Source organism: Bombus huntii, chromosome 9 (genome assembly GCF_024542735.1).
Source record: "Bombus huntii isolate Logan2020A chromosome 9, iyBomHunt1.1, whole genome shotgun sequence".
Taxonomy (NCBI): Eukaryota; Metazoa; Arthropoda; class Insecta; order Hymenoptera; family Apidae; genus Bombus; species Bombus huntii.
Window position 1 is genome coordinate 4,380,749 of NC_066246.1, and position 24,989 is coordinate 4,405,737.

The window sequence follows — 24,989 nt, forward strand, 5'->3', positions numbered from 1 at the left end:
ATATAGTATAACGTGATTATTATATCAAATCAGTATTTCTGTAATAACAATGAAGCTTTCAACATAAAATACATACATAATCATTTTATGTCTACATAATAAATCGAGAAAAGATGAGATTCGACGCTCCATTTAAGTTTTGCGTTAAATGACTAATGGCAAATGCGTTGTCCTTTAGACTAAATGTACACGAGCGACATCTTACCGTGCGACGGTAAATATAGACCTCCCGCGCGGTGCTGCATGGACATCCATAACACCTATAGTTAGATGTCTGAGTAGGATTGTAGGAATAGGATTTATGCCTCGTTTAGTGTCTGAACCAAGTTTGGAACAAATTTTAATATATGATTGAGTTTTGTATGATAATATTGATAATAGTGTTTCTCAAAGATTTGGCAAGCCAACGAAGTCAGGACGTAACTTTTGATATTGGTATGTTATCTCTGTAATGCATTGTTTTAACAATCATATAAATATAACATTTTTTGATGTTTCAAAATTGTTAAATTGTTCGTAAATTGTTACTAATTTACACAAGTTTATAGAATTTACATAAATTATACAGAAATTGTGCCTTTCGATTAAACATTTCAAATACCAAATAACATCTAAATAGTACAAATATATAGCGATTTGTACAATCACTCTAGGTTTGAAAAAACAATTTTTAACTTTTATTGTAAAGAAGTAATGAATTATATTTGGTTGAAACTGTCTTCCTTGCACACCAACTTCCGTTGTGTTTTCCCACTTTTTCTTCTCCTACCTTTGATTACGTCGTTTTCAAACGTGATAAATGCAATCTTTACCTTAGAGGATGCAAAATGATTGACTTTCCTTGTAATTTTGTAATTTCTGACCTAAAAAACAAATTTTAAGGTGCAGGATCTATTCAAAAAGTTATGCATGTAGAAAATCAAGCAGATGTGGCGTATTTGAAAGGTTACTTCAACGCCATATTGGCTTCTATCCATCTTATGACTGGTTCGCACAGATGAGCATTGAACTAAAGTTCGCAGGAAATTAGAGATATAAAGATAGAGTACGGGTGAATATGTTTTCATGTAAATGAATGGAATATGCACAGAAGTCTGTAAGAATATGGGAATAGAAAGAGAACGCTGCATAGAGACCTCTTTTGCCCTTCTCTAATCAGGCATGTACGCTAAAACCACTCGTTAATCGGTGTTACACTTGCATATTTATTGTACGAATGTGCACGATTAAATAAAGACACAGGGAGTCTGTAGCAGCCTTCTTTTTCTATTCCTATATCACTTTTTCAGCCCACTCACACACTTTATCTTTATATCTTCATGGTTATAACTGGTCGGCAAGTAAACTATCACCCATATCTAATCCGATATCAAATTAATAAGTAATAATTTGAATCACGATTTATAATCCCGCCGCAAAATGGTTGTCATCCACGTGCATTTATTTACAGCCAGCAACAACATTCACTAGACAAATCGTGGCTAGAAGTCAATATGACGTCCAAGTAACCTGTCAAATACGCTCAAGATGCTTGACTTCATATACTTACGGCTCTCAAATCAATGGATTCCGTACCTTGAAACTTGTTTTTGTAGACCGAAACACGTAAAAAAACTGTCATATTTATCTTCTATAAACATATTTCAATCATTGTAAAGCATTTCCATGTCAGCATTGATTTCACGTTTCTTTTAAATAAGGACATTAAAAGAGTATGTGTTCTGAAAATAAGAGGAAAAGGTCCATTACAGATTTCCAGTATACAATTTAACAAACCGGTTTAGTGATCTGTATAAACTAACCTTACATAATAGTATTAAAGTATTATTACTGGATTGAGAATCAAAGTCTTATAACGTTGTATATGGAAGGTTCTTAATTTTCAGTAATTAAAATTTAATAAATGACCACCGTATATAATAAAATGAAGTGATTAAGTGTTTATAATTGATCAATAAGTTTAGTAAAATTTTCTAACATGAATTTATAGCATTAAATAATGTAAAATATCAGTTGCTATGCTTTTTCGATACAGTTCATTCTCATGAACATTCAATGGCACAATGCAACAAAAGAAGTAGAAATTTGAAATACGGGCCATAAAAGTGGCAACGTTGCACAGGGTGATGTCGGTGATGATATGATGAACAGAACATGAGCCTGTGTAAACTTTAAGGATCGAGAAAGAGTGAGATAGATAGATAGATAGATAGATAGATAGAGAGAGAGAGAGAGAGAGAGAGAGAGAGAGAGAGAGAGAGAAAGAGAGAGAGAGTTCTCGGAACTTCAGACTTGTGTACAGTTCGTAGGCTGCGTCATTTCAATGTTATGTACTGCGAAAAGTGATACTCCGTCATTCACGAATCATAACGGCATTGCAGTCACTATCGAGTTTAGAATTCTTCCCCTTTCCTCTTTCTTGCCAAATGCGGATGGTATGTTCCATAAATGTATAACACGATCGTATATTCAACGCATATATATTTAAATATGCGCACTCCATATGTTGCACAATTTCATTAAATGTAATTGCAAGTTAACTTTACTTATTTTTATTAATAAAATGAAACTGATGCTATGAAAGATACTTATAGTAGAAAAAATAATTACGTGCCAACAATATTTTAATAAAAGTTTATTTACAATTAATATTTTATATAACAATTGCAAATTTTTTAATAGGTTTGAAGACATTTTTAACAATAATTTAAATAAAATGATTGGTACAATCACACACTGGAACTTGGAGAATGATTCAAACTTAAAAACTTCAGAGAATGCGCACTTTCCATCACTAGTTGATACAACACATGATATAAGTCATGATGAAGTAGATAATACTGATTACCATTTTGAAGCAGCAAGACTTCAGAGCTTTGAAAATTGGCCTATAACATACATTGAACCTGAAAAGCTTGCAGCTGCAGGATTCTATTATACGGGTGAAAGTGACAGAGTGAAATGTTTTGAATGTGGAGTTGAGATATGTAAATGGGTAGAAGGTGATATACCCATGGTCGACCATCAGAGATGGTCTGCAAGGTGTAGATTTATTCGTAAACTGAACTGTGGTAATGTACCCATTGGAGTAGATCCTGGTACGGTGATACGCCCAAGACCAAAAAGTAGGGATGTATGTGGTCCTTATGGTTTAGAATATCGACCTACATCTGGTCCCGATGACCATAATTTTTCAATGGAATTACAACTAGCAAGCACAGCTAAACTTGGCTGTTTAGGTCTGGGAAGGACTAAGGAACCAGTACATCCAGAATATGCTAGTTATGATGCTAGGTTACATACATTTGTAACATGGCCTAAATCTATGCCACAAACAAAAGAACAATTAGCCGATGCAGGCTTTTATTATACTGGGAAAGGTGACCAAACCTTGTGTTACCACTGTGGAGGTGGTTTGAAAGATTGGGAACCAGAAGATGATCCTTGGGAGCAACACGCAAAGTTGTTTTCTAAATGCTGTTATATATTAATCGTGCAAGGGCAAGATTATGTAAATAAAATAACAGGCCAGCATATATCTCCACCTTCTAAAGAAGTAAGTACACAAATCTATATCCTTAATTGCATATTTTATGCCATGGGCATAATAAGTAATTAATAACTGCATTACATACTTATGGATATTGTATTTATTTCAGGAAACAATGCAGATGAATCTACCCAGTTTTATTAAGAAAGTACAACATACGAGAGTAGAAGTAGAAAGGAAAAAAGATATAGAAAGCAATCCAGGATCAAGTTCTCAAAATAATGATATTTGGGGTATTGGAAGCAATACAGAACCCATAAAAAGAAATTTGGTATACGAGCCAGCAGAAAATCCATCAAATACAAAAACTCGAAATACCAAACCTACTGATGATGCAAGAATGTGCAAAATCTGTTATAACGAAGAATTAGGAGTGGTATTTTTACCATGTGGACATATAATTGCTTGTGTAAAATGTGCTCCTGGCATGATGATTTGTGCAGTATGCAGAGAACCTGTTACAATGACTTTACGAGCCTTCATCCCATAGTATTCAATTGAATGTATAGGGTGTATAAAAAGTAAGTATAAAAACCATCATAGCATGATTCTACATCTCTGTATCAATGAAAATTTGTAAAAAGAAGTTCGTACAAAAATGACTATGACCTTGAATTTTAAGGTCAGACATTTTTTTATTACCTTATATTCTACTCATCATGAAGATAAAAAACTTTAACCCTTTGCGGACTTCCGCCACTTATATGCGTTCTGCGTAAACCATCAATTTGGTCGAGTAACACATATATGCGTTTGGCGAAAACAGCTGGTAGAGCCGAAAGACTCATATATGCGTATTTATAAAAGACTCATATGTGTGTCATTTTATCTATTCCGTGGAAATTCTGTGCATGTACATATGGTTAGAATTTGACATCTTGGAGTGTTATGAACGAAAATCGTGTCTAAGCAGAAATGTGCGCTGGCAATTTTAAATGACTATCGCGACAGCAGCTCGGCCCTGTCCACAAAGGATTAAGGAACCATGGATCGCAACTCAATCGTTCTTTTGGGAAAAAATGTTAAAGTTCCATTAATTTTTGAACTTACTTTATTTATAATGTGCTTACATTCTGCGATCAGATGCAGGTAAAGTAGCATCTATCGTTGCGCATAAATAACCCATATTCACGATTATATATCCTATATTTGTTCTTCCTTCCTTCCTTCCTTTCTTTCTTTCTTCTTTCTTCTTTTTTCTATTTAAACCGCCCCAAACTCACTTCTATACTTCGATCAAGTTTCTCATCGAGATTACGTATTGACTTTGTATGATAAAAACCACATTGAATCGGATTTTTAAATTGTTCAGCGGAGGTAATTTGTTCACTGGAACTATAAACATTTTCGCTTCCTATCGTTTCAACTATTGCATGTAGATTTCTGTGAATATAGATCTGGCATTTTGTTCATTGAGTATGATATTACGTGAGAAACAGCTTTTATTTGTAAATAACATATGTTTCAAAAGCGTAGATCACGTTACGACTTATGTAGCATCCAACGGGAAAAATTTCGTCGAGTGGCATAATTATGTGGAGTTCTTGAATGCAGTGAATTTTATAAGGTTTAAGCCCTTCTTATTATATTCATTGCAATATCATATGATTGAATCCTTCTCGACGAGCTATTTTGTGTAAATTTATTAGTGGATGAACACGAGCAAAAGCATTTTATGTCTCCAAATTTTGGTGCAGCTAAACTTAGCAAGAAATGATCCTATGAGGGATTTAGTTGCACTAACATAATGACATCATTTAGTTTTATTTTAAAACTATTAGATTGTCCGAAAAGTTTCTTCCGTTTTATGAGGAAATAATAAACGCACAACGTTTTTTGTTTTATATTATTTTATCGAATTACGTACGATCCATTTTATTCTATTGAGATAAATACCGCTACATTTCACAGATTTGGTTTCACGTTTGTATGAAGGTACACTGTTGTAAAATACGTTTGCGAAAGAAAGACACTTTCCGGACAACCTACTATATGAACGTAAATCATGAGAAGAATCTAAACAATAAAACAGAATTTTTTATAAAATAAATTTTTGTAAATTTTATGTACATAATTTAAGCATATTGAGATATAGATAATAAATTAAAGAATAATAAAACATATTTATTATAATCAAATAGTGTAATAATTCTTATTTAAAAATATATATATCGAAAATTATGATAAAACTGTAGAAAATTTACTTCTTCACCGATTTCGACGATTTCTCGATATGTTATAGAAATCAACATTTTCAGCAACTTTTCCTGAACATGTAACTATTAGTCAATCATTGTTAACGAAATATTCGTAAAAAAACTATATGCAGATATCATTACAGCGAATTGTGTCTAGAATTGTACGTCCGTAACAGCATACGCATTAGTATTGGTTACCTATTTTGTGTATATATAGTAATATATGAATAAAGGTTAGGCGTGCTTAAAGCCTCATGCACAACTGCATATGCAAGGCTGTAAGAAATGTTTGTTATAATTCAATTAAAGCAGAATATCAATGTACATATTGAGTTTGAATTTGGGTTAACTTTTTCAATCCGGTCCGCGAGGTTAATGAGAAATTAATTATAAAAATAATAAGGGACGAATAATTTATATTATCAGATTATTTTAAGAAATACAGATAGGAAACAATTGTTATTGTTCACACAAGCGTTCACGTTTAGGAGATTCGTGTCCTGCGCATCGTGACGCATGACCTGCTATGAATATTTCAGACAGAGATAGAAACACTCTACTTATGCTGTGTGTCGCAGAACGAGAACTTTGTTGTCTTCCATATTCATTTTTCACGATTCAATTTTCGGATGGTTTTTCTTGTTGATGGTTGACTTGTTTATAAGTCCGTGGATTTCTTGTATTATAATAGTTATAACCAAAATAGTTGCATATATATAATTTATTTAAATTTTTATTTATTGTAAATATAAACTTTTATTTGTATAAATTGGTAAATTTTATAGTTTGCATTATGAGTGTATATTAATAAAAGTCTGAAAAAAATACAGACACCCTAATAAAGACGGCCCTGAAATATCGCGCACGCGTAGAAATGTAACCTTTTAATTATATTTCCCTACTTCGTTATTAGTCTACATAATATGACGTGATATGTAGATGATTATTATATCAAATCAGTATGTCTCAGTATAAATACAATATCAGTATAATAATGAGGCTTCCAACGTAAAATACATACAATAATCATTTATTCCACGTTGTAAATCGAATATACGACTCTGTTAAAATTGGTTAATTTTTCTATTTGTACATTCAAATAAAGGTAAATGAATTTCTAAAATGAATGTTGAAGAAAGTAGACTAAGAACTTTTACGGATTGGCCAGTAAATGCCACAGTTGATGCTGCTCGAATAGCAAAAGCCGGATTTTACTACACTGGACATGCCTTAGAAGTACAATGCTTTTTATGTGGAGTAAAAATTTCTGATTGGAATTATGGTGATCAAGCTATAGTGCGCCATCGATTAGCCGAACCCAATTGTCCTTTTGTTCAAAATCCTTCCAGTACCTGTAATGTCCCTCTGATACCAATACCCATTAATAATCTTGGATTAGCATCATCATCAACAGAAACATCACAGGATAATAACATAGTTGAATGTCAATCTATAAACCCTTATCAGAATAAAGAACCTCAAAAAGAATGTAGGGTTATGTCACAAAGATTACAATCCTTTACTAATTGGCCAATTTCTTCTATTGTATCGCCTGAAAAACTTGCTAAAGCTGGATTTTATTATCTTCAACATGATGATGAAGTAATAATATATTTAAAAAATATAAATTTTACATGATACATATTTATATAATATTTATATAATATACAAACTTTTATAGGTACAATGTACATATTGTGGAGGTATCCTAAGAAAGTGGAAACTTGGTGATGATCCAGAGAGAAAACATAGAGAATATTTCCCTAATTGTAACTTCTATGCTCATCAAGATAAAGATGGTATTTGTATGCTAAAAAAGCTTTTTCTTTTTCTGTACAGAAATTATTTTATTTCAATTTTTCTTTCATTAGATAATTTGTATTTAACTAATGTAAAATTAATGCCTGGTGCAACATCAAATCTCTCAGACTTAGGAATACAAATACACACAACTCCTAAAAAACCAGATTGTGCAACATACGAAGGAAGATTACGAACCTTTAATGGCTGGCCAGAAAATATTAAGCAAACTCCTGAAATATTAGCTAGTGCTGGATTTTATTATGATGGTATAAATTATACAGAACAAAGATATTATAATATTAAATAATACTAGACTAATAGTATGAAAATATTATAATAGGGTTTGGTGACCATGTTAGATGTTTTCACTGTGATGGTGGTTTACGAAATTGGGAAGCAACAGATGATGCATGGACTGAACATGCAAGATGGTTTCCTAAATGCGAATTTGTGAATCTTGTAAGAGGGCAAGAATTTATCAAACAGTGCATTAACAACAGACCACCTTTGGATCAATCAGTAAATATTATACAACTATATTTATATCATATGTTTTGTAAAAATTTGAAGTTACTTTATATCTGTATAGATTTTTGAAGGTGTAACAGAAGATGAAAGCACAGATATAGCTGATACACCACCTACTACTGTACCTTCATTAGAAATTACTGAAGCAACATTAAAAAAGTTACTAGAGAGTCCACCAGCAATGGTAATAGTTCATATATTTATTTGATTATTTCTAAAATACATTTAATATAATCATGGACATTATCTTTTCCCAGGAAGCTTTAGAAATTGGATTGCATGTGGGCAGAGTAAAGAGGGCATTAAAAAAACGAATGGAGGAAATAGGAACACCATATACAAATTCTGATCAACTTATAGAAGATGTTCTTTGTGATCAAATTATGGAAGAATTAACAAGGTTAGTAACAAATAAAATTATTTGCTATATATCTGAGCCATCTCTTCTAGAATTAATTATTATGTTAAATCATAATGCTAAGGGAGCAAACCAGTAGTGGTATAGAACAGTGTAATACCGTTAAAAAAGATGAATATAGAGTATGTTCAATTGAAGATGAGAATTCTATAATACCCAATGACAAAAGCAATACTGACAAAAAGGCTAACTTTAAGGAATCTAGTAAGTAATAAAAATAAAAGATTGATCATAAAATCATTGACCTGAATTAAATTTGTATATAATAAGTCTTAGTATATACTTAATTTAATGAAAAATACTGCCCACTTTTCTAGCAGCTTTGGAAGAAGAAAACAGAAAATTAAAAGAAGCTCGTTTATGTAAAATTTGCATGGATCGAGAAATAGCTATTGTATTTTTACCTTGTGGACACTTAGCAACTTGTGTTTACTGTGCACCATCTCTTACATATTGTCTAATGTGTCGACAAGAAATTAAAGCAACTGTCCGTACATTTCTATCATAAAACAGATAGTAAAATATTAATTGATGAATATATCGTTAAATTTATTTATGCAAATTTAATAATTTAAAACGTAAAGATATACATGTATAAAAATATATTTTTTGTATATTTCGTGAAAATAATGTATGTATATCATTGTATTTATAATTTAGTCACTAAAATAAGAGTATATATCAAAAAATAGTAAAAGAAACAAATTATGTACTAATACAGTATTTCTCAAATAGAAAATTGTGTTATTACGTCTAATGGTTTCAATAATTAATAAATTACAATAATTAATTATAATAAATTACAATAAACATTAAATTATAATATTAAATATTACAATGATAATACAGATAATGTTTACGTAAATAAATAAAATTTTATATCTTCATATGTAGTTGATATTAATTACAATTATGTACTTTGAACGAAATGAATTTAATATTGTCTGTAGTATATTGGGTTGTGTTGCATTATGTTACCAGGTTGAATCGCATCGGAAAGTATTAAGATTTGGTTTACGAGGTTTGGATTAGTAGAAATACAGCAAATGTCAATAGTTACAAATTTTTTATTATTATCAGCGTTACTATAATGGTATGACAAAATTAATACAGTATAAAACATATAAAAGTAATTTCATTTATACATTGAATATAGATCTATTATGTGCGCCCCCCACCAGTGTTACAAATAAAATACCTCGTTTTTAAAAAATAACATTAATCAGTACATTTTCAATGTAATTTAAAACTGAGATAAGCTATCTTAGATTATTTAGTAACATAAATAGTCCTTGTTATTGATACATCACTAGTTGTTACTGTAAAACTGATGTTCTTAACTGTGTATTTCCGGATGCCAAGTACGTATATAAAACAATATCTTTAACATATTTCGTTATAATAATTCTATAACAGATAATATTATATTTCTAAAAACATTAAATTTGTATTACATATAAAAATGGTAAAAATACTAGAGAAATACCAGAGAAATGCTGAAATGTAAATAAAAAAAAGTTTAAATCTGACGATATTTAAAAAAATAGATATATATACATATGTATTGATTTTATCAAATTGTCATTTTAAGAAATATTTCCAAGAAATTTACGCATTGGATTAATATGCAACTAAAAACATACATACAAAGAAAACGTAGTAGATTGATCGGTGCTTTTTCTACGACCTTCATTATTATTATTACACTTTAGTTAAATCAAGTTGAGTGGGAACTACAGGGCTTAGGGAAAAACTTCATTGTTGTTTCCTAAGAACATTCGATATTAAAACATTTGATCATATATTTATATGTATCGTTTGAAACCTCTTCATTATGTTTTTTAGATATATGTATATTCTTTTACTTAAAAGATTATATTAGTATGTTTACTAATATATATTTATTTTAATGATAAAAGTATGAAAGATATAATAAATAAAAAATTACACTAAAAATATAATATGTATATACATATATTCTCGTGTGCTGCCGTGTCTTCTTACATTATATTGCAAAATTGGATCAGGGTGGAGAATATTGAGATTCGATTTACGATATATCTGATTCCTTATCGACAGATAGCTTTAGAGTACAATTCCATTCTTTGAATACAAAACTCGGCTTGTGTTTATCAATAGATAGAGAAATTGACTAATTGTTCTCAGAAGAATTCTTGCTTGATTGTATAGAATTGATTATATCGCTTGACTTTCGGTATTAGACCTAATTAATAGTTGGAATACTAAGATTAGATTGTTTATCGGAAATATAGTCAATTCATTCGTACAAACAACGAAATTAAAAAAAAATAAAAATAAATGCAAATGTGAAATTATATATAGTAAGATATTCGAGGTTTCATTGGATGCAACGTAGTGATAGTAGATGATGGTTGGAAGAATTACGTAAAATGTGCAATGTGATGTTAAAAATGAAAACTATCGCATGGAAAAATTGAATACCGTCATATAGAAAATAAGATATTGAAAGATGTCCGGAGTAGAAAACTACAGGCTTTATAAAGGGTATACATGATTAAGTACCCTTTAATTCTTTGATATGCGATATAGACCCAAATTATTTTCTTGGGTGTTATTGTTTTCCAGATCTTATATCAGGTCGCATTTTCAGGTCCGCTTTTTCATATCCGTTCCATCGATTGTGATTATTAGAGTCATAAAATACGCTAGTCATAGAATTATTTTAGGGTCATAAAAACTGATTCATTGTCTCAACTGGAAGGAAAACAGAATGATACATTTCTTAAGTATATATCTGATCAAACAAATGAAATAAGATTGTATTACATTTAGAAGTTATGATAGTTTTGAAATTATATCCTAATTATTTGCATTTTCGTATTATTAAAAAATTTTGAATTGCTTAAAAATTAATTCAAATATTTATCATCTGTTATTATCAGTAGTGACATTTCTTTAGTTGGCCCACAATGAAGATCTGCTACATCGTAATCCTAAATAACAATCTCGATGGCATGCACATAAGCGATAGCGCCGGAATCCTAAGTTATACAGAAATATTTACGAAAAAAAAAAGATAAAATACAGAGTCCAAAAGTTGTACTTAGGTGTATGAGAAATAATATCTTCTCTAAGGAATTACATTTTTTCGCAAATAAAAGAAACGCGATACATCTCTGGAGCTTCGAACGCATAGAATTTAAGAAGAAAATTTCAACCTCGTGTGAAATATTTCATTAATCGTACTTCGTATTTCTACGCTGCGCGAAGTAGGTTTCCGCGAAAACGCTGCACGAATGACACATATATGTATGTACTCTTTCTAATTCCTCTGGATAGAAGCATTATATTTTCAGGTGGAAGATAATGTTCATGAATGAATAAAGCGTAATTATTTTTAACTTTACCTAAACTTAAAATTGAGTAAGTTGAAAAAAGAACTGAATTGAAGTTAGACAGATACGTTAGGTATGTTACCAAATACGACTATAATCATGTATATAAACTTCTGCTAGGAAATTAATAATAATAGAAAGATGAGATTCGAAGCTCCATTTAAATTTTGCGCTAAATGACTAATGGCAAATGTGTTGTCCGCTTTAGGCATAGGTAGATTCTTTGCGTGGTGCTGCACGCGCATGCGCAATATCGATAATTAGTTGCTTGAGTGGGATCATGGGATGTGGCAGGGTAGGATAGGTAGGAGGTAGAAACAGGAGTTTTGCCACGTTCAGTGTCAAGCACGCCAAAGGTATGAGTGAATGGACGAGTTTTGTATAATAACGTTGATAATAGTGTTTTTCGAACATTTGGCGACTTGTCGAAGTCAGGACGTCTGATATTGGTATGTTATATATGTAATGCATTTTTGTTTTACCAATCGTACAGATATAACATTTTTCGAGAAAAAATTAACTGAAAACGTTTCTTTATTTGTTAGTGAAAATATGAAACATGTTAGTGAAATAATTTCATGGACTCAAATTGTTAATAATTTACACAAGTTTATGGAATTTACATAAATTATACAGAAATTGTATCTTTCGATTAAACATTTCAAATATTAAAATGTGCTCTAAATAGCATAAATATATAGTAATTTGTACAATCACTCTAATTTTGAAAAAACAATTTTTAACTTTTGCTGTAAGAAGATAATGAGTTATGTTTGGTTGAGGCTATCTTTCTTGCATACCAACTTCCGTTGTGTTCTTCCACTTCTCCCTTTTCTACTCTTGATTACGCTGTTGCCAAATGTTATAAAATGAAACAGATGTGAAAGTTCAGTGTAACTTTAAGATTTAATTCCGCGATGTATATATTGTATATTTCTCTCTTTCTTGTTTACGTATTGTTAAAATATTTTCCTTACTTTAGAGACGAAATATAAAAGTTAATTAATCGATTAATTACCTTTTTCTGATTTTAATTATATCAAGTTTTATTAATCTTTCATGAGAGAGATATGAACATTAAAAAATATATACTGTTTGAAAAAGTTTGTTTTAAAGTTAGATACGTTGTTAATAACTGTATCATTTTTTATTATGTGTATATGTATTTTATATCGTATAAACGTGTTTCAGTCATTGTAAAATTTTTCGACATCGGCATCGGTACTACGTTTCTTTTAAACGGGAACATTAGAAAAGTATGCGTTTTGAAAAAAAGAGAAAAAAGTCCATTACAGATTTCTAGTATACAATTTAATAAACCGGTTTAGTGATCTGTATAAACTACAATTTTTCCTAATAGTATCACAACATTATTATTAGATTAAAAGTCAAAATCTTATAACGTCATTTGTGGAAGGTTCTTAATTTTCTTTAACTAAGATTTAATAAATGATCTTCGTACTTATTAAAATATATTATATATATATATATATAGTATTTATTACATATTTTCAGTTTTATATAAAAACTTTAAAATGGAAAGTAGCATGAAGTGTTTAGGTGTTTTTAGTTGACCAATAAATTTAGTAAGATTTTGTAACATTAAATTATAGTATTAAATAATGTAAAATGTTAGTTGCTACGCCCTTGTCGATGCATTTCATTCTCATGAGCATACAGTGGTGTAATGCAACAAGAGAAGTTGAAATACGGGCCATACAAGCGGCAACGTTGCACAGGGCGGTGAACAGAGCATGAGCCTGTGTAAACTCTAAGAATCGAGAAGGAGAGAGAGAGAGAGAGTTCTCGGAAGTTTTCGTTTGTGTGCGATACGTAGGCTGCGTCATTTCAACGTTATGTACTGAGAAAAGTCCATGATACTCCGTCATTCACGAATCATAACGGCATTGTAATCATCTAACAAGTTTAGAGTTCTTTCCCCTTCCCTCTTTCTTATCAAATGCGGGTGGTATGTCCCATAAATGTATTATACGATCGTACATACAACGCAGTATATATTTAAATATGCATATTCCATATGTTGCACAATTTTATTATATATAATTGCAAGTTAACTTTACTTATTTTTATTAATAAAATGAAATTGATGCTATGAAAGATATTTAGAGTAGAAAAAATAATTGCAGGTCAATAATATTTTAATAAAAGTTTATTTACAATTAATATTTTATATAACAAATACAATTTTTTTAATAGGTTTGAAGACATTTTTAACAATAATTCAAATAAAATGATTAGTATAATCAAACACAGAGACTTAGGAAATGATACAAACTTAAAATCTTCAGGAAATGTACATTTAACACCATCAGTTTCTGTAACACCTGATATATGTCATGATGAAGCAGATAATATAGATTACCATTTTGAAGCAGCAAGACTTCAGAGTTTTGAAAATTGGCCTGTAACATACATTGAACCTGAAAAGCTTGCAGCTGCAGGATTTTATTATACGGGTGAAAGTGACAAAGTAAAATGTTTTGAATGTGAAGTTGAGATATGTAAATGGGTAGAAGGTGATATACCCATGGTCGATCATCAGAGATGGTCTGCAAGGTGTAGATTTATTCGTAAACTGAACTGTGGTAATATACCCATTGGAGTAGATCCTGGTACGGTGATACCACCAAGACCAAGAAGTAGAGATGTATGTAGTCCTTATGGTTTAGAATATCGACCTACATCTGGTCCCGATGACCATAATTTTTCAATGGAATTACAACTAGCAAGCACAGCTAAACTTGGCTGTTTAGGTCTGGGAAGAACTAAGGGACCAGTACATCCAGAATATGCTAGTTATGATGCTAGGTTACACACATTTGTAACATGGCCTAAATCTATGCCACAAACAAAAGAACAATTAGCCGATGCAGGCTTTTTTTATACTGGGAAAGGTGACCAAACCTTGTGTTACCACTGTGGAGGTGGTTTGAAAGATTGGGAACCAGAAGATGATCCTTGGGAGCAACACGCTAAGTGGTTTTCTAAATGCTGTTATTTATTAATCGTGCAAGGGCAAGATTATGTAAATAAAATAACAGGCCAGCATATATCTCCACCTTCTAAAGAAGTAAGTACACAAATCTATATCCTTAATTGCATATTTTATGCCATGTGCATAATAAGTAATTAATAACTGCATTACATACTTATGAATATTGTATTTATTTCAGGAAACAATGCAGATGAATCTACCCAGTTTTATTAAGAAAGTACAACCTACAAGTGTAGAAGTAGAAAGGAAAGAAGAGACAGAAAGCAAACCAGGATCAAGTTCTCAAAATAATGATATTTGGGGTATTGCAAGCAATACAGAACCCATAAAAAGAAGTTTAGAATCCGAGCCAGCAGAAAATCCATCAAATATAAAAACACAAAATACCAAACCTACTGATGATGCAAGAATGTGCAAAATCTGTTATAACGGAGAATTAGGAGTGGTATTTTTACCATGTGGACATATGGTTGCTTGTGTAAAATGTGCTCCTGGCATGACAACTTGTGCAGTATGTAGAGAACCTGTTACGATGACTGTACGAGCTTTCATCCCATAGTATTCCATACATATTCATAGTATTACTACAATTATAGATAAAAATACATTGCATACATGGATGATATATTTATGGTGATTCTGTCCTTTGAATTTTACTTTTAAGTGTTTTTTCGAACCACCAGAAACAGCATTAAAGATAAGCATAATACAACTAAGAATAAATCGAGTTGCAGGTGTGCTGGTTGAAAATCGACTGGGACTCGGATTCGAACTTATGGATCTCTCGGTTACGAATCCAAGCCCCAGCTAACCGAGCCAGCACAGCTCTATAGTATTTGTATACATCCTGATAATGAATAATTTCGCCTTCCCGAAATGCTTCGATACAACTCAAAAAAGCGAAAGAAATCAAATTGTAACGAAAAAACGCGCTAGTTTCGAGAGCAATAAAGCGAAAGAAGCCAAGTCGTCGCCATGAGTGTACGTTAGACTTTCTCAATTCTTCACATCAATGTATAAAGAAATTCATTTTTAACATGTATCACGATTAAAAAGTATTTATCACTTATCATAGCAAATGTAAGTATTTGGTATAGGGGATTAAAGGATTAGAAAATAATAAAATAGAATACGAAATGCATTACAATCTTGCATTTTTATTAAATTTCTCTAGTTAAATATTGATTTTTTGAAGACAGTTAAAAGTAAAGTGCAAAGTGTGGAATTATTACAAATATATTTCCTGTATGTAACAGATCTTTATCTACAATTGTTCCATTCATTTCCATTGCAGTTTCTACTTCATGCGTTAAGTAAAGTAAATAATTTATGTGAACCTAAAATAATACAATAAAAATTAGCGTATGTAAAAAACAATTTCGGTATTTAAAAATACAATTACGAATGAAAAGTACAAACACGTTTATTAACATTTCCAAATTTTTAAATTATTATTATTCATATATTGTTATTTATTCAAGCAAATTTATTCCATGTGAAGTTGAATATTGGGTAAAATTGCTAAATTTTATGTAATATTCTAAGATATTCTAAAATTTTGTATATTCAAAATTTACACGCCAATATTATTAATTTTCTATTTATTGCGCCTTTTTTTATACATATGTTAAATGGATTGTCGTATCTTTTTTTGTTTGTTTCTTTAATACGTTGTTACATATACATTTACATGTTCTGTAAAAATCATCAAAATCCTAAAAGCGTTTTTGTAATATGTCGAAAATAGGATACAAATTTCATTAAAGTATGTATGTATATTAGAAATATAACTTTTTTAATGACCATGTATAATAAAAAAGTACAATATCTTTATTATTACCCTTTAAATGACCTTTAAAAGTATACATATTGTAGTCTTAGCATTAGTTGAAAAATAATTTCTGTTAAATTCTGATTTAAAGCATCTAATATTGTATATGTAGTCTTTTTGTTATATATACTCTGATACGTTCATTTTTATCTAACGTTCTCATATACATATGTATATATTATGATATTTTTTATTTTTCAAATTAAAGTATAAATATATGATAAATCATACAAAGATTTTAACATGTAAAAAACCTAACGATAAGGATGGAACATACAGCTATAATTTGAATGAAAAATAAAATAACTATATTACTCTTAGGATGATCTATCTCTATTTATTTATGGAAGATACATAAAATGTTTTCTTTCTTCATAGTTTTAATTATTTAGATGTCGCTGTGATTGTTAAAATGGCGACTGTTCGATACGATAGTATGACATAAATGAAATGATAGAATGTGATGGATGCTAATATCTTAAATCGATACAGATTTAAATATTTGTGTTCTTTGTAACTCATTACAATGAATTAATATCAGCAATGGGAGATCTGTTTGATATTGCAAATTTAATTACAACTGTCGGTGTTGATAGAATAAAAATTAAGCCGGAACCCGGACTGCCAGAAAAATCTTCAAATGAAATTTTAACAGAGTTGTTTAGCACATTTGATGCTGAAGAAGAAATAGTGTCATCAGAAAATACTGATCAGCAAGTTCCAAATGCAAGTGTTAAAATTGAGAAACCTATTAAATCTCAGGTCAAGAAAAAAAAAACTAAGAGGAAACATAAGCACAAAGACAAAAAACATAAAAAAAAGTCAAAGCGAAATTCTTCTGAGAGTAACAGTGATCTTGAAAGTAATATCAAAACATTATTAATAACTAGAGAAATAGGTAAGTGTATATATTATTTACGATTAAACATTATTTGTTTTTATAACAAATAGATATTAAAAAGAAAAGAAAGCATAGAAAAAAAACAAAACGGAGACATGAAGATGATTCAAGTAAGTCGTCAGATTCAGATGAACCCAAAAGTAAAATATCAAAACTTGATACATGCAACAATATGAAAAAGAAAGGTTATAATAAAGATAATGGACTAGGAAAAGAAGATGTAGATGGATCAGAAAGTTTTGAGAAATTAATAATTAAAAAAAATCCAAAATTAGAAAATATGTTTACAAAGGAACCCGATAGTCCTCAATTGCCACCTATTTCAAAAAAAATTGAAGATGATCCTGAAGAGCAATTAATATCTAAAGTTCTTGGTTTGTACCATTTATGTTAAAAATGATTTTAAAATATATTGTTGATTAATATACATTTTTTTCATTAAGTCTTAGTTTAAATAAAAAATCATTATCCATATTGATATATATTGCTACTGTAATATCTTTTTCTATACACAGAAAAACCAAAGCAAGGACATCAAGGGAAAATATTGATAAAAGATCTTAAAAATAGTATAGTTTATAATGATACAGTTAGAGAAATAGAAAATAAAGAAAAGGAAAAGGCAGCTCGAATGGAAGATGGTGAATTATCTGATAGTAGTACAGATAATAGAACTCCAACATTAAGTCCTAGTCCAATTCGTTGTACTTCATTTAGATCATCAACTTTGAGTCCAACTTTAGAAAAGGTAGAAAACAGAGCCCCATTGAGTCCTGTAAAAGGAGAAGTAACAGCAAGAAATGATTTAAGATTAATTTTGAGGGAGAAAGAAAAGAAAAGATTAGGAGATGTGGACAAAAGATCAGAAGGAATAGAAAAATCAAAATTGTATATGGATAATGAATACAAAGAAAAAGCATATAATTATAACAGCAAAATTACAATAAACAAAGATAGCAAGCACACCCATAATTGCCATTCTCAAGAGAGAAGAAGATCTGAATCTCGTACACGTGTGAGTTTACGTAGAAGTAAAAGTAGAGAAAGGGATAAACGAAGAGATAAAAGTAGAGATAGATACAACAAAAGTCGAAGTAGTGATCAACGAGAATCTTTGAAATGTAGACAGCGACGAAGACATAGAAGCCGCAGTGATGATAGAAGCAGAGATAAATATGTACGAGGACGAAGTAGAAGTAGAGAACGAAAGTTAGTATTATTTTTTATAACTATATGTATATGTCAATATATACAGATTTACAGTTACATGTATAATTCATTAATTTCCATATCTTGTAAGGGAACGGATAGAAATTGATAAAAAGAAATTGTTAGAAATAGCAAGAAGAAATGCAATAAACATGATTAAACAAGGTACATTACCATTGGTACAACAAGATAAAGCTATTGCTGCAATACAAGCTGGAGGGAAAACTGTGGATGAACTCACAGGTATATACCTTGATAAAAATAATTATTTTATAATAATCTTTAGTAATTTTATTTTCTAATAATTTTCTTTTATAATGAGGATAGTTGGTCGTGTGGTAGTTCAATAATGAGATTACTCGATGTTGGAACCGTCAAATATATTTTAAAGTAATTAATACAGACTCAACCGTAGATTGTTCGATACAGGTGGTTAAGAGAATGTATGCTAAGATGCTCGGTACTAATTGATTCGCTAAAGACTGTGTGTTTGTTTATTTATACTGGTCGAGGGTGTACCGGTAAATTTCAATTCGCCTTTGTTAGACGGTTACACGTAGCGGCGACATTGTTTTGCCCGGAGTTGGTTTATTATTACATTATGTATATCCTAACGATATTGGTACTCCGAGGCAAAACAACAGCATGGCTCCAATTGTTCCCTAGCTGATGTCCCGCTACAATAATAATTATTTTTTTATTTCAGACTTCTGCAAGTCATTATCAAAATCTGAGGCATTAGGAGAACTTTCAAGTATCTCTTCAGAAGAAGATGGAAGTGAATCTGAAAAAGGTTTTCATCATCCTTTTTTACTAAAGGGTCGACCTAGTTCTATTATCATGAATATTAAGGTAAGTTTAATATATATATATATTTTTAAATACATATTGCGTCTGTATATATATTATGTATATGTATTATGTTAATAAATTATTTATAATTATTACGTTTTAGGATGCAAAGCAATTACCAACCAAAACATTCCAAGAAAAAACAATAGAATCATCAAATCAATTACGTTTACAATTTCCTGTATCAAGTGGACAACATCATAGAAAAAGTGGTAATGTTTTTGTTATTATAATCAAAATGATTTTATCATTCAAAACTTCTTGTATATTGCAGAAAATGAATGGATACCAGTCGCCCCAAAGAAGCCAGAAACGAAAAAACAATTTATACCAGCTACTGTCCCAACTGAATCTTTTCCTATAACACCTTCGACTACATCCATATATCCAGTGCAGTCGGCAGTTTTTTCTCACTCGATAGCAGCAGAGGTATAGAAAATAGATAATTATTATTTAATTGTTTTACATATATACTTGCATTTATATGTACATTATATTTTCAGCCAATAGATATTGGTTCAATAGTATCTCAAAGATTAGCAGCAATGAGAAAATTAAGAGAAAATCCAAATGATGTATGTGCTCAAAATGAAATGTATAGAGCACAAAATGAGGTACTGTTGTATGTAATTACTTAACAAATATTTTAATATTTTCATATATTTGTTATTTGTGTATTACATAGATGAAAACATGGGCTGAGAGTAAACAAATGCCAGGTCAATTTACTGGGAGTACAGGAGCCAAAGTACTTTCACCTGCAGAGCTTACTTCAGGTTATCAAGCCTGGGCTCGTAAGGTAACACTATTACTAGATAATTTATCTTGTTATTTGTTGTTCTATATATATATATAGAATATATATATATATATTGCTTAAAATACTATACTATACTATACTATATATATATATATATATATATATATATATATATATATATATATATATATATATATATATATATATATATATATATATATATATATATATATATATATATATAAAGTATGGGAAACTATTTTAAGCAATTCTGGTAGGAATAATCTAATTAAATACATATTTGTAACCTAATTTATAATTTATAGTACTAATAAGATGATAAATATGAACATTAAGACATATATTGACACTGTTGTGTTATATATATGTACATAATACAATTTCATTTTTTTCTTTCCATATCTTTTTCTTTTCTTTTCTTTCTTTCTTTTTTTTAACAATGCATTACCTGATACTGATATTGCCTGTAACAAGTTTTCAGGTACAGTCTCTATCAAGATCAATGCTATATTCTGATATATAGCAGATCTGATAAGAACTGTAATGTAGGCACAGACTATTTCTTACATAGAAGTAGATTCTGTGCCTGCATGGACACAGGAGCTCCATTATTTTATAGATTTTTGTGTTGTATGATTAGACTATATAATTAATGTAATTATACTTTACATTTAGTATTTAAGAAAATAAATTGTAGGTGTACTTAAAACAAAGATAAGTGTATAGAAATATTGATTACATGAAATTCTTGTATATAATGGGCTCTTGTTAGATTATTGCTAATTATCATCAGCTTCCTATCACAGGATTTCATCTGGAGTTACTGTATCTTTTGTTTATAAAGCTGGGATATTTAGCATTAGTCTGCATCCACCTGAGGGTTTGTTACAGGCACATAGCTACGTCAGAGAAGAAACAACTTCAGCGGCGTGATGTCAAATTTTGATTTTTTTGGTAAGTATTTTCACCCCAAAAATATTAGAATAATGTTAAAAAAAAAATATTAATTGCATATAGAATAACTAAATTATTTTATTAATTTTGATTATATGTTTCTCTCATTTTTAACTTTTAATTTCATTAACATTGTGAAATTCATTATATCTTAATTTAAAAAACTATTTAGGACCAATTAGTATCAGCACAGCCTGTTTCGGGTGGGATGGGTATGGCTTTACTACAGAAGATGGGTTGGCGACCAGGGGAGGGTTTGGGAAAAAATAAAGAAGGTACTCTTGAGCCCTTGCAGCTTGAAGTAAAATTGGATAAACGAGGACTTGTTTCTGAGCAAGACATCGGACAAAAAATAGGGAAAGCAACCAAACCACTAGTACCAGCAATCAAAACTTTAGAAGGTATATTTTAGTGAAAATTTACATATTGTAGCAATTTGATATAACAAATAATTTTAAATTTATATATTGCAGGTAAACATCCAGTATCATTATTAGGCGAATATTGTTCAAAACGAAAACTTGGTGCACCAGTTTATGAATTATGTTTTGAATGTGGACCAGATCATAGAAAAAATTTCCTGTTTAAAGTATGTGTAATTTTGTGCTAATTATACTTGTGTGTCTTTTTTGTTTCTAAATTATGTATATATATCTAATACTGTATCCTAGGTAAAAGTAAATGGAATTGAATACAAACCAAGTGTTGCGAGTCCAAACAAGAAACAAGCTAAGGCAGAAGCAGCACAGATTTGTTTACAAACATTAGGATTGTTACCTGAGCCTAATTCTATGCCTATTACAAAATCTTGAAAGTAAATCAATAATTTTATTAAAGTATAAGTAACAATGTATAAAAATTGTAAATTTAAAAGTATAAGTTACTTTATTCTTTTTACTGTATATAATGTTCAACATTTCAACACATTTCATTTTTACTATTAATTATTTAAATATTTAGTACTAATTATTATTTTAAACATAATTATCATAAGAATATAATGTAAATGAAACAAATAAAATATGTATATCATACTATAAGGATTTTTTTTATTTACATATTTGTTAATAAATGAAATGAAGACATAAGGATATTCACTGTCATATTATAAATTTATGTACCTAAGTATTTCGTATCTTACCTTTTTTGATACTGAATATTCAATTATCTTTATATTTAATAAATTGCTTTTTATCATATAAATGAATTATGAGTTTTTATATAACAATTCGTCTAATAATTATTAAATAAAAAGTGAACTATATCAGAGTGTAGAAGTGATACTGAATAGGTTATTGTTGACATCAGGTATAAATTTTAAAGTTCTTAATAATGTTTAACTTAATATTTTATTTTTTTATTTTTATAGATACTACAATCGTCCCCAAAAAGATTATAATTATCATTTAATTAGAATAAATGAAATGGCATCACGATTGACATTAAAATTGCTATAAAAGTGAAACACCGGCAATTTCATTTCTTTTGTAATGGATGATGTAGAAGTTCCAATTTTTTACGACGATGAAGTTGATTTTGTGGAGCACGAATATTTACAAGATGTGGAATATGAATACGAATATGAAAATGTGGAAAGAGAAACGTTATTTGAATTATATCAATATTGTCTTCGACCTACTATTTATGATACAGTATCATATATATTGCCACTATTTATTTCTACTATAATATTTAGATTATGTGCATATTCTCGTAAGACATATTTTTATAAATGTACCTACGTATATGATAAAGAAATATAAATTTGGACAATTGATGTTTAATCTAATGTTGCAGGACATGTATCACATAGAACTTTTCATATATTATCAATGTTGATTGGTATATGTAATATTTATCGTTATGTAGCAGAATGTTTATATACATTACTAATACTTTGCACGATTTCATATATTACTTTACATATACCCAAAAAATATTGTAAATACATGGGCATATTTTTACCATCACTTTTTATTATAACATATTGGTAAGGTTTAGACATTAACTACTTTAAATGTCAAAAATATATATGTATATGCAATCAATTTTCATCTATAATTTTTAACGTTTTTCAGTGAATTTACTATGTCATCTATAGTATGGCATAAAATACGGAGTGTAGTAATGACTATGGCAATGAAAACGATTAGTATAGCGATAGACCGATCTGATACAAATGATTTACCTAATATCTTTGCGTATATGGGATATATGTTTTGTAGTGTCACTTGCCTCTTTGGTCCATGGATATCATTTAAAGATTATATATCAATACGTTACACAACTCATCAAGTATGTACAATTGTTATTATTGTACATGTCATATATTTACTATAAACAAAATTAAAAATTTAATATTTTCTAATTTTAGGATAAATGGTGGATATTATATACTATTCAGCATGTATTCTTATCCTTGCTTTTTTTGTCTATTTCAAATTGTTGGGCACAATGGATGATCGCAGAAACTTCTTGGAAGTTAGTAAATATTATTATATATATTATGTGTTATAATATAATAAGTTTTAATATACTTTCATATTTTTAGATGGTTATTAGCTTATAGAGATGCATTATCTTTCAGAATGTCTCATTACTTTATTTCATATATAGCATCCAGTTTATTATTACTAGGAGGATTTCCATCTACATTAAGTACTGTAGTGAAACCATTAAAAATAGAATTACCACATTCACTTGTGCATGTTGTTATTTGTTGGAATATACCAATGCATTTTTGGCTAAAAACATGTACGTTAAACATCCAAACTATTCATATAATTCATACATATTTAAAATTCTATCATTAATAATTTTGAAAGTATTATATGTTTTTATATAAATTTTCAGATATATTCCGTCCCAGCATTAAATATTTGGGAAAGTTTAGAGCTGTAACAATGACATATTTAACGAGTGCTCTTTTACATGGGTTAAATTTTCAGTTAGCAGCAGTTTTGCTTAGTCTTGGATTTTATACTTATGTAGAATTTCAATTTAGATATATGCTTGCTAATATTTTTGATGCATGTGTTGCATCAAAGCAGTGCACCAAAACTAAATGTACACATGCATATAACATTCACAATTCATGGTGGGTGCTTTTAATAAACATGATGTTTTCTGGACTATCAATTTTTCATCTAGCTTATTTAGGTCTTATGTTTGATACATCTGAGTTACAAGAAACAGGATATAGTTACATTCATACTATTGAAAAATGGTCTCAACTTGGATTTGCTAGCCATTGGGTAGTATTTGCTACATACTGCATATATTTTTTGATCAGATAGTACTAATTGTAAGCACAAATATTTATTTTTTAACACATTTCTAATAATGAACACTTAATATTGTTTTTTGTATCAGTAATTCATGTACATCACATATATAACTTATTATTTAACTAAATTTGAATATAAATGTTATTCTTTTTTTAATAATTGTAATATTCAATATAAGCCGAAAAGTATCTAATAGATTTTTGTAGGAATTATCAACATAAATGAGACAAGCACAAGAATTCTAAAAGTTGTAAAATAGGTAAAATACATGGTTTTTAGTCATA

The 24,989-nt window shown here is 29.5% G+C and overlaps 5 protein-coding genes and 1 long non-coding RNA gene across 19 annotated transcripts; 5 read left to right on the plus strand and 1 right to left on the minus strand.

Annotated features, from left to right (window-relative positions):
• Positions 1–94: 94 nt before the first annotated feature.
• Positions 95–5,688, plus strand: LOC126869608 (death-associated inhibitor of apoptosis 2-like). 3 transcript variants are annotated; one of them, XM_050626410.1, is made up of 4 exons: positions 2,204–2,435; positions 2,683–3,556; positions 3,660–4,071; positions 4,173–5,688. In XM_050626410.1, exons 2-3 carry the CDS (start codon positions 2,717–2,719, stop codon positions 4,038–4,040), a joined length of 1,221 nt encoding a protein of 406 aa, XP_050482367.1. In that variant the 5' UTR covers positions 2,204–2,435; positions 2,683–2,716; the 3' UTR covers positions 4,041–4,071; positions 4,173–5,688. The 3 variants fall into 3 exon arrangements, with proteins under 3 accessions (XP_050482366.1, XP_050482367.1, XP_050482365.1); XM_050626409.1 differs by lacking the exon at positions 2,204–2,435 and adding an exon at positions 95–435 and having other exon boundaries at positions 3,660–5,688; XM_050626408.1 differs by having other exon boundaries at positions 3,660–5,688.
• On the minus strand, positions 347–2,188 carry LOC126869626 (uncharacterized). 2 transcript variants are annotated; one of them, XR_007690946.1, is made up of 2 exons: positions 1,550–2,188; positions 347–863 (listed from the first exon to the last, which is right to left on the minus strand). It is a non-coding gene; the product is annotated as an uncharacterized LOC126869626 (long non-coding RNA). The 2 variants fall into 2 exon arrangements; XR_007690947.1 differs by having other exon boundaries at positions 951–2,188.
• Positions 5,689–6,660: 972 nt separating the features above from the next.
• Positions 6,661–9,384, plus strand: LOC126869589 (putative inhibitor of apoptosis). 4 transcript variants are annotated; one of them, XM_050626375.1, is made up of 8 exons: positions 6,663–7,350; positions 7,430–7,547; positions 7,677–7,817; positions 7,892–8,070; positions 8,141–8,263; positions 8,337–8,479; positions 8,562–8,701; positions 8,815–9,384. In XM_050626375.1, exons 1-8 carry the CDS (start codon positions 6,871–6,873, stop codon positions 9,003–9,005), a joined length of 1,515 nt encoding a protein of 504 aa, XP_050482332.1. In that variant the 5' UTR covers positions 6,663–6,870; the 3' UTR covers positions 9,006–9,384. The 4 variants fall into 4 exon arrangements, with proteins under 4 accessions (XP_050482329.1, XP_050482330.1, XP_050482332.1 ...); XM_050626374.1 differs by having other exon boundaries at positions 6,664–7,350; positions 7,620–7,817; XM_050626372.1 differs by having other exon boundaries at positions 6,661–7,350; positions 7,430–7,817.
• A 2,758-nt stretch (positions 9,385–12,142) lies between these two features.
• On the plus strand, positions 12,143–16,723 carry LOC126869607 (death-associated inhibitor of apoptosis 1-like). Of its 4 annotated transcripts, none has more exons than XM_050626407.1 (3): positions 12,143–12,230; positions 14,092–14,965; positions 15,069–16,723. In XM_050626407.1, exons 2-3 carry the CDS (start codon positions 14,126–14,128, stop codon positions 15,447–15,449), a joined length of 1,221 nt encoding a protein of 406 aa, XP_050482364.1. In that variant the 5' UTR covers positions 12,143–12,230; positions 14,092–14,125; the 3' UTR covers positions 15,450–16,723. The 4 variants fall into 4 exon arrangements, with proteins under 4 accessions (XP_050482364.1, XP_050482361.1, XP_050482362.1 ...); XM_050626404.1 differs by having other exon boundaries at positions 12,155–12,323; XM_050626405.1 differs by lacking the exon at positions 12,143–12,230 and adding an exon at positions 12,339–14,021.
• Positions 16,724–17,125: 402 nt separating this feature from the next.
• On the plus strand, positions 17,126–22,452 carry LOC126869572 (protein Son). 4 transcript variants are annotated; one of them, XM_050626331.1, is made up of 12 exons: positions 17,126–17,583; positions 17,673–17,996; positions 18,138–18,831; positions 18,923–19,074; positions 19,538–19,683; positions 19,787–19,895; positions 19,958–20,112; positions 20,187–20,297; positions 20,369–20,482; positions 21,591–21,819; positions 21,892–22,007; positions 22,090–22,452. In XM_050626331.1, the coding sequence occupies exons 1-12, from the start codon at positions 17,265–17,267 to the stop codon at positions 22,228–22,230; spliced, it is 2,610 nt and encodes an 869-aa protein (XP_050482288.1). In that variant the 5' UTR covers positions 17,126–17,264; the 3' UTR covers positions 22,231–22,452. The 4 variants fall into 4 exon arrangements, with proteins under 4 accessions (XP_050482288.1, XP_050482289.1, XP_050482291.1 ...); XM_050626332.1 differs by lacking the exons at positions 21,892–22,007; positions 22,090–22,452 and adding an exon at positions 21,309–21,418 and having other exon boundaries at positions 21,591–21,822; XM_050626334.1 differs by lacking the exons at positions 21,892–22,007; positions 22,090–22,452 and adding an exon at positions 21,356–21,418 and having other exon boundaries at positions 21,591–21,822.
• A 91-nt stretch (positions 22,453–22,543) lies between these two features.
• Positions 22,544–24,739, plus strand: LOC126869602 (protein-serine O-palmitoleoyltransferase porcupine). 2 transcript variants are annotated; one of them, XM_050626399.1, is made up of 7 exons: positions 22,544–22,726; positions 22,788–23,131; positions 23,216–23,408; positions 23,497–23,713; positions 23,793–23,899; positions 24,006–24,172; positions 24,272–24,739. In XM_050626399.1, exons 2-7 carry the CDS (start codon positions 22,909–22,911, stop codon positions 24,712–24,714), a joined length of 1,350 nt encoding a protein of 449 aa, XP_050482356.1. In that variant the 5' UTR covers positions 22,544–22,726; positions 22,788–22,908; the 3' UTR covers positions 24,715–24,739. The 2 variants fall into 2 exon arrangements, with proteins under 2 accessions (XP_050482356.1, XP_050482355.1); XM_050626398.1 differs by having other exon boundaries at positions 22,548–22,726; positions 23,970–24,172.
• The last annotated feature ends 250 nt before the right edge of the window (positions 24,740–24,989 follow it).

Coding starts and splice junctions, on each gene's coding strand:
- LOC126869608 (XM_050626409.1), top strand. CDS start 2,717: ATGATTGGTACAATCACACACTGGAACTTGGAGAATGATTCAAACTTA. Junction 3,557..3,659: donor TATCTCCACCTTCTAAAGAA/GTAAGTACACAA, acceptor TATTTATTTCAG/GAAACAATGCAGATGAATCT.
- LOC126869589 (XM_050626372.1), top strand. CDS start 6,871: ATGAATGTTGAAGAAAGTAGACTAAGAACTTTTACGGATTGGCCAGTA. Junction 8,264..8,336: donor TAGAGAGTCCACCAGCAATG/GTAATAGTTCAT, acceptor ATCTTTTCCCAG/GAAGCTTTAGAAATTGGATT. Junction 8,702..8,814: donor GGCTAACTTTAAGGAATCTA/GTAAGTAATAAA, acceptor CCACTTTTCTAG/CAGCTTTGGAAGAAGAAAAC.
- LOC126869607 (XM_050626407.1), top strand. CDS start 14,126: ATGATTAGTATAATCAAACACAGAGACTTAGGAAATGATACAAACTTA. Junction 14,966..15,068: donor TATCTCCACCTTCTAAAGAA/GTAAGTACACAA, acceptor TATTTATTTCAG/GAAACAATGCAGATGAATCT.
- LOC126869572 (XM_050626331.1), top strand. CDS start 17,265: ATGGGAGATCTGTTTGATATTGCAAATTTAATTACAACTGTCGGTGTT. Junction 17,584..17,672: donor GAGTAACAGTGATCTTGAAA/GTAATATCAAAA, acceptor TATAACAAATAG/ATATTAAAAAGAAAAGAAAG. Junction 20,298..20,368: donor TGTATAGAGCACAAAATGAG/GTACTGTTGTAT, acceptor TGTATTACATAG/ATGAAAACATGGGCTGAGAG.
- LOC126869602 (XM_050626398.1), top strand. CDS start 22,909: ATGGATGATGTAGAAGTTCCAATTTTTTACGACGATGAAGTTGATTTT. Junction 23,714..23,792: donor TACGTTACACAACTCATCAA/GTATGTACAATT, acceptor TTCTAATTTTAG/GATAAATGGTGGATATTATA. Junction 23,900..23,969: donor ATCGCAGAAACTTCTTGGAA/GTTAGTAAATAT, acceptor TCATATTTTTAG/ATGGTTATTAGCTTATAGAG.